General features: G+C 39.8%; 1 protein-coding gene across 1 annotated transcript in view; it reads left to right on the forward strand.

Annotated features, from left to right (window-relative positions):
- Positions 1-8,986, forward strand: part of BANK1 (B cell scaffold protein with ankyrin repeats 1) — a 177,194-nt gene extending 168,208 nt beyond the window's left edge. The window contains exons 12-13 of the mRNA XM_034442209.3: positions 5,338-5,513; positions 7,258-8,986. Of these exons, the coding sequence (XP_034298100.1) occupies positions 5,338-5,513; positions 7,258-7,311 (230 nt within the window). The 3' untranslated portion in view covers positions 7,312-8,986. The remainder of the gene's footprint in view (positions 1-5,337; positions 5,514-7,257) is intronic.
- Positions 8,987-12,078: the final 3,092 nt, after the last annotated feature.

The following is a 12,078-nucleotide window of genomic DNA, read 5'->3' on the forward strand; positions in this document are numbered from 1 at the left end:
TTAGGAGAAACAGGGTACCTCTGAGTCTTCTACCAACTGAGTGATATTGCAGTTAGATCTTAAAAAACTAAGTGCAGATGGTTCACAGGCCTTTATCTGTAAAAGAAGAGTCTGTATGGCTTGATATCTCTTGAAAAAGGGGGCTATATAAATTATTTTCATACAGAGATGTTTAATTCATGGACCATTGCCCTTTAGATAGCTATACCCTGGGAACTAGCTTTAGTATCTATCCTTAAAAGACATTTTTTTCCTCCCTCCAAGGGTCAGGTTTGATATCATGTACTGTAAAGTATCATATACAGATGCATAACATAATATAGCATCTTTATGTGCTTCAGGGAAGATAGATTGTATATATCATTATGATAGATTCTATGCATCTCTTCCTTCAGTACCACTGAACATCAGGGCCTGGATATCCCTTAAACCTCATGCCCTGTATCTAGTCATGTAAAGCACAATGGTCCATGAGAAGCTCATGGAATGAGACATGGTAATAGACATTTTGAGGAGTCCCAATAACGATAAAACTGGTCATTATTGCCTCCTGGTAGTTAGTATTCCTTCTCCTGTCCATCAGCAAGTAGGGTAAATGTCCACTTTCCCTACACTGAAAGTGTAGCATCTGACTATGATGGGTCTAATATTCTTCTGAAAGAGCATTAAACCAATGTCCAAAAATAGCCCAGTTGTCAGCATACAAGAAAGGCATGAAATGGGAGGAAGCCATCCATAAAGAGCCAGCCTTATCCCTGATCACTCTCACAATGGCAGGGCAGTGTGCTTTAGCATTCAGAGGTAGCCCATATAGTATGCAAAATTGTGTAAAAGTCTACAAAATGGCACTTCCAGTCTTCATAATTATAATAAAAGCCATAAAAGCCAGCACAACTTTTCATTAGTTAAAGCAATGAAAATGTATAGCATACTCTTCAGTGAGGGAACCAATAATGCACACCAGAGGTGGGTTTCAGCAGGTTCTGACCAGTTCTGGAGAACCGGTAGCGGAAATTTTGACTAGTTCAGAGAACCGGTAGTAAAAATTCTGACTGGCCCCACCCCCATCTATTCTCGGCCTCCCAAGTCCCAGCTGATTGGGAGGAAATGGGGATTTTGCAGTAACCTTCCCCTGCCATGCCCACCAAGCCACACCCACAGAACCAGTGGTAAAAAAATTTGAAACCCACCACTGATGCACACAAGGCAAAATGCAGCCCTCTTTTCCGGTTTAAGTTGGTGCTTTGGGCACCAACACTCCAGAAGATAGGCTCAAGATACAGAAAGATCTTGGCAGACTTGAACATTGGACGCTATCTAACAAAATGAAATTCAATGGTGAAAAAAGTAAGGTTCTACACGTAGGCAAGAAAAACAAAATGCACAGGTACCGTATATGTCGTACCTTGCTCAATAGCAGTAACTGTGAGAGGGATCTTGGAGTCGTAGTGGACAACCACTTAAACATGAGCCAGCAATGTGCAGCAGCTGTCAAAAAAGCCAACACAGTTCTAGGCTGCATAAACAGAGGGATAGAATCAAAATCACGCGAAGTGTTAATACCACTTTATAATGCCTTAGTAAGGCCACACTTGGAATACTGCATTCAGTTTTGGTCACCATGATATAAAAAAAGATGTTGAGACTCTAAAAAGAGTGCAGAGAAGAGCAACAAAGATGATTAGGGGACTGGAGGCTAAAACATATGAAGAACGGTTGCAGGAACTGGGTATGTCTAGTTTAATGAAAAGAAGGACTAGGGGAGACATGATAGCAGTGTTCCGATATCTCAGGAGTTGCCACAAAGAAGAGGGTGTCAAACTTCTCCAAAGCATCTGATGGTAGGACAAGAAGCAATGGGTGGAAACTAATCAAGGAGAGAAGCACCTTAGAACTAAGGAGAAATTTCCTGACAGTTAGAACAATTAATCAGTGGAATGACTTGCCAGAAGTTGTGAATGCTCCAACAATGGAAGTTTTTAAGAAGATGTTGGATAACCATTTATCTGAAGTGGTGTAGGGTTTCCTGCCTAAGCAGGAGGTTGGACTAGGAGACCTCCAAGGTCCTTTCCAACTATTAACCTATTCTATTGACCCAGAATTTTCTGAAGAATACACAAGTCCTCCAGTTAAAGTACAGGCGTGGCCTAGAATTTATTCAAAAGAGTCCTAGCCGAGTGTATATAAGAAGCCAATGCAATACCTGGCAAGTCTTAACCACATCATCAGTAAAATGTACTAGATCATGTCCATAGCCAAAATTGTGTCAGAAGAAGAGGAAAACACTTCTTTCAAATTACAGCTAAAGACAATTTTACGCTGTCTCAGCAATGGCCTATGGATGCAGCAAGTATATTTTATGCGCAAAAATGGAAGGATATTTTGATTCCCACAATGGACGAATGCCTGCAAAAGTTGATGGAGTTCATAGAGATTACTAAACTGACTGCTTTGATTAAAGAAAAGAATGCAATTAATTTTGTTTCTACTTGAAAACCGCTTTTGGGTTTGGTGCTTAAGGTGGGAAAAAAATGATTTTTGCTGACTAGATAGGTTTGTTGTTATAGAAATGGCTAGTATATATTATTATGTAAAAATAAAAAGCTGAGATTGTATATTATTACCTTATTCTACTGCATGAAAAGGAGTCAGAAGTCAATGCTTTTCTTTTTCTTTTCCCCATTATCATATAATTTTTCCTGTTCCCCTTTTCCTTTCCTGTTGTCCCTTTATTTTCATTTTTCTTTATATTTCTGTATTTCAGATTTTGATAAATTAATAAAATACTTAAACCAATGGCCTGTGGATGAAGGCATAATATTAAAAAATGGTTACAAGGACATGTCTTGACTAGAAGAGGTTGATCAGAGTAGGCATGTAATGGTATCAATAAAATCAGTCCTGTCCCCTTTAATGTCCTCACAAGTATCTAACCACTCCTACCTCAACCACAGAAGAACCTCCAAATTGGGTCTTTAAAAGCAGGCAGGCTTGTATAGGAAGCAACTGCTCTTTAGTTGCTCTGAACTGAAACCATCCAAAGCTCTGACAGCATATTGGTTTATTCCCCTAACCAGGGGAATAAACCAGGTCGGGAACCAGGTCGGCAACCTTAAACACTCAAAGAGCCACAAAGATCCTAACTGGAAGACCCCCTCCCCTTGTTCAATTCTGGAACCAACTGGAAGTCCGGTTCCCACACCATAGAGTCTCCTCCTAGCACGGTGTCCTTTTTCCTCTACCTGTCCTAACCAAAAGCCCTATCAATTGTGGAGCTGACCAGAAAACCCACCCCTTGCCATAGAGTCTCCTCTTGGTGCACCGAGCTTTTCCCCCCAACTGGAAGCTCCTCTCAAAATTGTGGCAGCAACAGGGAGCTGCAGCAGAGAAATGAAAGAGCCACATGTGGCTCCAGAGCCGCGGGTTGCTGACCCCTGCCCTATACTATTGGCTGTGACTCATTTTTGCAACATGCAGACTTACAGACAATATTTTATCTTCTCTATAAGGTGGAATATAATTTGCTTAGAAAAGAAAAAGAACACAGGATTATCTTTGGAAATGTGTGACAGACTTATTATTTGATTGCTGCAGGACATTATCTTGATAGTGCTGCATTTTCTGCCTTTATTTTCTGAACCAAGCTGCCTACCCTTAATGTAATGTGTCAGAACTTCCTGACTTGTGTTTCATAATTAGCTAATGGCATTGTGCTATCTCTTAACAGGAACTCCAATGAGTACTAAATTTAATGAGAGTGAATTAATCAAGGAAATGGCCATGAATCGGAATTCTCTTTCTCTCTCATTCTCTCTCTCATTCTCTCTCTCTCTCACACTCTCCTCCTCTCCCTCCCTCCCTCCCTCCCACACACACACACATACACACACACGGACCAACTAGATATTACTTTTTCACAATTCAATGCAGTATGAATAAGTTCATTTATCAACATAATTAAATATAGAATTTTAATATATATTCTAATATCTCAACTAGATGTTGACTTGACTTCTGCAACGCTCTCTACATGGGGCTCCCCTTGAAGAGCACCCGGAGGCTCCAACTGGTCCAGAACGCAGCAGCGCGGGTAGTGACGGGAGCAGCATGGCGCTCCCATGTAACACCGCTCCTGCGCGAGCTGCACTGGCTTCCGGTGGTCTTCCGGGTGCGCTTCAAGGTGTTGTTCATCACCTTTAAAGCGCTCCATGGCATAGGGCCTAGCTATCTTCGAGACTGCCTGCTGCTACCGACAACCTCCCATCGACCCGTGCGCTCCCACAGAGAGGGCCTCCTCAGGGTGCCATCAGCCAAACAATGTAGGCTGGTGACCCCCAGCGGGAGGGCCTTCTCTGTGGGGGCACCTATCCTCTGGAATCAGTTGCCCCCAGAGATAAGGAGAATCCAAGACCTCAGTGCCTTCCGCCGTGCCCTTAAAACCCACTTTTTCCAGCAAGCCGGGCTGGCTTAAGAAGAAATTTTTAAATGTTTTAATTGGTTTGTGATTTTTAATTTTTGGGCCAAATTTAAATATATATTAATTGTTTTTTAATATTTGTATTTCATGTTCTTAATTCTGGCTGTACACCGCCCTGAGTCCTCAGGGAGAAGGGCGGTATATAAATTGGAAATAAATAAATAAATAAAAATAAATGTTGAGCATTGGGACAAATTTGTGTATGTACAGAGCGAAGGTAGTTTGCTGCTGATCAGTGAATAATGAGGCATATGACTAAATGTTTTGTTGAAAAGTAACTTTGAAGAAGAATAAAATAATTTGCCTCTGAGAACTATGACTTACTGGAAATATCCAGTAGATCTCAGAGCCATCTGGAGACTCCAAACATCTGTTTTCATAGTCCTTAGTGAAATGGCTAAGAATGAGTAGCACAATTTCCCAACATGTTAGTTAGAAAACATAGAAAATTGTAGTGTGGCCCTTAAAGCATTGTGAAAGGGATTAGGAAACACACACACGCATTACACACATATAGACACAAGCAAAAAAAAAACAAAAACAAAAACAAAAACCCAGGGACAAAAATAAGGTTTCCTGCCTAAGCAGGAGGTTGGACTAGAAGACCTCTAAGGTCCCTTCCAACTCTGTTATTCTGTTCGTTTGTTTGTTTTGTTTTGTTCTTTCTGTTTGGCCCATTCACAAAAGTTCTCATCTTTTGCTCTCCGTGTATTATATGGGGCTTGTAGACACCTAAATGTGGCCCATCCCATGTGTTCAGAAATAGCAATGCTGTGTTGAGATTTATCTCGCTTCCTTACCAAGAAATCCAAGAATGTTTATGATGACTTTCCCTCATCATTTCCACTCACTTTCTACAGATAGAAGTTATGAAGACAAGATCACATACACCACTGTCAAGCCCAATATCCCACCAAGGCAGGAAGAACACATCTTATTCCAACAGCAACTGAAAAAGGGAAACAGTTCCATGGATGATATGCAGAAACTCAAGCTCTGGCAAATTCATACAAGTAAAACGGAAACCACTCAGCAGGTAAATTATCCATAGATCTTGCCAATATTTATTCTGAACATTTGAGGATAACATTTGGACCACTGCCAATACATGGGATTTGTATTCCATGAGTGTCAAATGTAAAATCCTCCTTCTGGAATAATTTTTGCGATTAAATGTTATACTGAGTTGTTCAAATACTCAGAGAGAGCTCAGCAAAAAGTTTTTTGGCCACAGCAGTGTTCACCATATTTGCAGGCAGGAAAATGGGGTGAAAGAAAATGTAAATAAATCATAAGGAGAGGACTTTCATCTGAGCAGTAGCCCCAGTGGAAGAAGTTTGCTTTTGTTATCTTCCCTTTGAATTGTATTGATATACTAGCTGATAACCCAGCGTTGCCCGGGTATTTATGTATCCCAATCCTTACAGGCTTTTAAAAGTATGTGTATAGTATACACATTATAAAGTAAAATCATACACAAAATCACTATAAGTCTTTGGGCCCCACTCCCTGTCCATCCGGCTACCCCCTCCCACCGGTAACCACCATCCGGCACCCAGCAGTGTTGGGGCTGTGCGTGGCCAGCCGCCATAGTAACTGCTTGGGCTGACACCCATCTGGCAGCAACAGTCCTCCTCACCGTCTGGAATGGCCCAGTGGGTGGTGCGTGGCCCCTGCAGAAGGCCGCCGGGATCAATCATCTGAGTGGCACAGCCACTATATTCACCCTGAGGGGTGTTAGGGGTGTCTTATCCCCACAGTATTTTTTTCTAGAGAGTAAGTCATCTGTGTACCAAGTTTGGTTGAAATTGCTCAAGGCGTTCCAGAGTTATGCTGGAACATACACACACACACACACACACACACAGCCATTTTTATATAGATAGATGGGTAGACAGAAAGATTATAAACTACTGGACAGCTGTCCAAACAATGGAAGATTGGCATTCAGAAATATGCCTTAACCATATTGTCGCTAAATAAGTGCAATAAAACTACTCTATTTTCTTTTGAAAGAGCTTCTTTAAAAAGTATCTGCCAACAATTGAATGAGCTGTGATAAAAAAAAAATGCAAGACGTCCTGTCTGCTCCATATTAATTTGAAGTACTACATTTATATTACCTTATGGTACTAGTACCTTGCCAATATTTCTTTCCCCAATCCCTTGAAAGGAATTTAAATCCAATCAAATCATCCAAAGTTCTTAATTTTTTTTGATGAGTATATTCCATATATATAAATAAGGTTGGGAAAATAAGGAAGAAATATTTTTGCCATCTAGGTTGCTTTCTGGGAATTATGAAGTAAATTGTAGTCTACCAGAATTGATTAAAAGAGAAAATATCAAGACTGATCTCTTTAAAATAATTATTTTTGCCCTTGGGAGGTGGAGAGTGGTAATGATAAGGTTTCTTTTTTTTTTTCCTTGGGTAATTTTTCCACAATTCATTTGGTAGCAAATAGTGAACTGAATGAAGCAAAAATCTTTTTAAAAGGGTTTCCTTTTAATCTTGATTGTTTTGAATAATCAACTGCTCTTAATGATTTTTTTGTTGCTCTTGTCTCTGTGTTGTTTCTCATAAAAAAAAATACACCAACTCAGAGATTATTCTCAGAAAATACCAGAGGTGGAAAAGATGTATGGCAAATTACAAGTATTGAAACTGTGTTATGAAAGTGGCTTGAGCTAAATTAGTAAAGTCCATGGAAAGACTTCTCTAGATTTTTCTAGAATGTTGTAGGCAACTGCCAAATTTTGCCTGCTTATTATCGTTCTAGGTGATGGATTATTTCAAGGAGCAGCTCAAAACAGATGAAGAAACTGGACTGTAAATTCCTTTACAGCAAGGATCATCAAACTGTGAATCAAGTCCTCCAATCAATTGTGGGAAAGTTGTTAAGGAAATATCTGAACTTTGTTGGCACTGATGTCTTGATTTATTGATAAGAATTTATCTGGATAGTCTTTGGTTTATTCTGACAAGTATTCATTCTGACAGCTGTTGCAGGAACCTAGAAAATTTCCTGGCAGACCTCTATAGGGGCTATTCCCCAATAAACAGGGAGGAGAAATTCTTTGGACTTGATTCTTTTTCATAGTTATGCAACTGATTCCTTTTGTATTATTTATTTAGCGTATGGTGATGTTACAATTAGCCAAGAGGCTACAGTGTTAGTACAAAGTAGTGGCTGCTGATTCCTTTTGTATCTTATTGGCACATTGGAATGTAATCCTGAACCAAAATCCAAATGAACAAGGAAAGGTATCTGTTAGGAAAAAAAAATCCCAAAATATTTATATTAGAGCAGGGATGTCAAACTCAATGCCCATGGCTAGATCCAGCCTGCAGGATGCTTAGATCTGGCCCACAGGGCTGCCCTGGAAACAGCAAAGGCCTGGCCCGCAGTGCCTCTGTCAGTGAAAACGGAGCCCAGGAGGGCTGTGTGAGGTCCTCCCAAGGTCCTTTTTCACTGGCAGAGGGTTGCAGGAGGTTGTCGCAGCCGAAAACGGAGCTTGGGTGCCCATTTTCACTGGCAGAATGCTCAGGCCGCCACAGGTACCCCAGCACAAGTGACGCTGAGCTGGCCACACCTTTCCTGGCTCCCTGAGGTCAAACACAACTCTGATGCGGCCGTCAATGAAATCGAGTTTGACACCCCTGTATTAGAGGAATATTTGAGTAAAAAAATATTCCATAGGGTAAAATTGGTGGCAAAACTGCATGTCTTATAACTATATGCCTCTTATAAAATGTTTCTGTTATGCATAATAAAACGCAAATGTTTTTATACTAACACTTTCTGTCCAAATTACCAAAGATACACTCAGATTACCAAACCAGAAAAGATCACTCAAATCAAATCAAATGAAATCATTATTGCAATAATAGATCAGCATAAGGAGGGTGAGTTACAGTCATTAAAAATCATAAAGAATCTAAGAGCATAAAAGGTTAGTATGTGGAAGACCAGCAAGTTTTAGAACATTGTATGTGGCAAACTAAATACTCATTAAATCTAATTTATAGTGCAAGTTGTAATTTGATAAATTTTGAGTGTTACTGAACATTGTATGTTGTAGCAGCATTGGTATCTGAAAGCAACAAGGTAGTGTATATACATATGCATACATACAGAAACACACACACACACACACACACACACACACACACACACATACCAGTTGGATTTTTTTTTTCATTCCTGACCAACAGAATCACTTTTATTCACAATTAAGATGATAAGTCATATTACAGGTAGTCCTTCACTTACAAACACAACTAGGACCCAACTTCCCCAAGCTGGTTGCCAAGCCCCTGAATCATAATCGTGTGACCAAAGAGACACTGTGATAGTTGTACGTGCAAGAACCATTTACAAGTCAAATGTCTATGGAGCTTCTCAATCATCCAGGTCACGGTTATCCCAAATGTGCATGTATAAGTCACTTTTTTCAGTACTGTTGTAACTTTGAATGGTTTTTAAATAAATAGTCATGAATCAAGAACTACCTGTAGTTTGATCCTATTTTACTTTAGGGCTATGCAGAACACTTGATTAGAAAGGCAAAATAGATACTAAATTTGGATGGTTTCAAGAGCCACTTCCCCATATAAAGCAATTGGTGAATTCTGGAATGCTGCAAATTCTTAGAAATTGTCAGGATTGGGAGAAGGGGGCTTATCCAAAATTAACAACACTAGCTTTTATTTTTCCTGGGTTTTTTTTTAAATGTGTTTTATCTTATTACAAATGAGAATTTCTCTAACAAAAGCATCTGTGTTGGAATGGCAGGCATTGCTTCATAGAACTCTTCCAGAGGCTATTGTTAAAAGCAAAATGGTGCTGATCTCATGAAAACACTGCCTGTAGTATCTAATTGATGTGTGTTTCTTTAAAAATGGAGAGAAAATATCCACTATTGGAAATTTAACAGAAAGATGCCACCAATAAAGACACAGAGCTTTGGGATAACTTCAAACAAGGAGGGTAATTTGCAAAATACCTTTTTCAGAATATGTCCATTTCTTCAGAATAAAGATTTTTGGAGGCTGCATTATACTGAGAACCAGTTTGGTGTAGAGGTTAAGGCATGAGAGTAGAAACTGGGAGATCATGAGTTCCAGTCTTGCCTTAAGCACAAAACTTGCCTTAGGTCAGGGGTGTCAAACTCGATTTCATTGAGGACTGCATCAGGGTTATGTTTGATCTTGGGGGGGCCAGGGGGGGCATGGCCAGTTTGACATCATTTGTGTCGGGAGCACTTGTAGTGGCCAAATGCTAAGGCAGGACTTCCCTCAGACCCTCCCTCCCTCTCACTTTAATCTCTTCCTTCCTTCCTTCCTTTTCTTCTTTTTCCTTCCCTCTTCATTCTCTTTTCTTCTTCCTTCCCCTCTTTCCTTATTTTACATTCCTTGCTCTCTTCCCATCCTTCCTTTTTTTTTTTCTTTGTCTTTTCTCTTTACCCTTTCTCCTTTCTGTCCCTTCTTGGATGCTCAAATGCAAAAGGGGAAACATTTCTCCTTTTGTTTTGCTTTGCTTTTAGTTTGTTTTGCTAGCCCTCTGTCAGTGAAAATGGAGACTGGGGGGGGGGCGCATGCGGACCGGTCCTCCACTGTTTCCAAGGCGGCCCTGTGGCCCGCGGGCCTTGAGTTTGACACCCCTGCTTTAGGTGATCTTGAGCCAGTCACTCCCTCTTAGATATAAGAATGAAACAGTGGCAAAGTATTCCATTTTCTTGACACCATTTCAAAATCTGCAGGGACTATTCCCGGCAGTTACCAGGAGTCAACAAATATATTATTTTTATTTTTCTGGTAAATAAACTGTTCTAAGATTATTTATTCCATGGCTCTTTCCTGACAGAACTGTCAGAATTAAACAAAGTTCTCAAAACAAAGCTGTCAAAGAAGTTTTGACACAAAACATTTATTATATAAGAAGAGAACAAGACAATTTAGGTGCTAAAGATACCATATGCATCAAACTATTTGAAAATAAGGTATGTATCAATATTTCCAAACAATTGTAGTTTGTGTGTTTTTACATATGAAACACTAGAAATGCTAATTTTTGAACCTAGGCCAATATTTTTTTTTTTTTTAAAAGGTAATATTTCAAACAAAAATATATGTCTCCTACTGTGGAGTTTCTCCATGAAAAGCTCGTATAGCTGTCCCTGCCTTAGAAAAAGTAGCTGACACAATTTTAGAGTTGCCTTTGCGCAATATTTATTCCAATATGTTTAGAAATAAATTATTTGAGATTTAAAAGAAGCCACTCTTTTGTCAACAGAAGATGCATTAAGCACTTGGGGGGAGGGGGGTTGTTAAAGGTCACAAAGAACGTAAATCATCTTGGTTTGAGGGCAATTAGAAGGAGCTTTGTGTTTTCACTGTGGTGCACTTAAGACTTCCACTAAAGCAGGGGTGTCAAACTCAAGGGTCGCGTCCGGGCCATGATGTGGTCGACTCCGACTCATGGGGCCATCCTGAAAAATGTAAGGGGCTAGCCCCTGTTGCTTCAGCCCAATCTACCCAATGTGAAGAAGAAACATGCCAGCAGTTTGGGGAGTGGTGTCAAGATGGCCACACCCACCCAGTTGACCACACCCACCTAGTCGGCCATGCCCGGCCGGGCCCATGAGGTCAACCACAGCCCTGATGCAGCCCTCAATGAAATTCAGTTTGATACTCCTGCACTAAAGCTTTCATATATTTCTCATCTTAAAAAGGCAAGAAATGGTGCCATCGGTTTTCAGTATCCATGGTCAGAGTCAGCTCCTAAACTTGCTGAGGGCCCTTGGGTCTACAGAGTGCCTCCTCCTGTTTAGAGCTAATTCCCCCCCCCAAAAAAAACTTACCTGTGAATGGATGTGACTTTCAGCCTGCAAAATATTTGTTGGCTATAAAGTTTTAAAATGTAAATAGAAAAGAATTCTGCATTAAGGTAGCATTTTCTCTAGGTAACCTACTTCTCCAATGTTTCCAAACATGGACAGAAGCATCTGCCAAAAATGCATAGCTCTAAATATAGATTTTACTTTGAAGCATAAGGAAAATGGGCTTTCAAATTTGTATAGCTTTTGTGATTTAAATATTTCTAAACCCTCTTAGGCACATTATAGCAATAAATGTCATAGCTGGGAAATATCATAATATAATATCAATAAAACTCACAAAAGCATACCATGAAAGCATACTAATAAACCACCATTACTGAAACTTCTTGCCACTGCATTAAAAACAGAGTCAAAGCCAAAACCTAAAACGTAACAATAAAACTTATTCAAGTATCCATAAAACTCATTACTCATTAAGGTGTCCGTGTAAGTGATCAAACCTTCTGAAATGTTATTAAGATAATATCTGTATCTCAGCACTGAATTGAGGAGTTCTTGGTGTTCTCTGAGCATAGTTGTTTCTTTGCAGAAGTTTCATTACCCAACTAGGCAACATTATCACTGCACTGAAAATGATGGACTTCATAAAGGATTGATATTTACACCCTGTTAAGGGATGTAGTAATAGGATGCAGCAAATAACACAGTATCTTTTAGTAGTAGTAATAAAAATTAAATTTGTTTAGGCATAAGGCCAT

This window comes from Pantherophis guttatus, chromosome 8 (assembly GCF_059756535.1).
Source record: "Pantherophis guttatus breed Tessera chromosome 8, ASM5975653v1, whole genome shotgun sequence".
NCBI lineage: Eukaryota > Metazoa > Chordata > Lepidosauria > Squamata > Colubridae > Pantherophis > Pantherophis guttatus.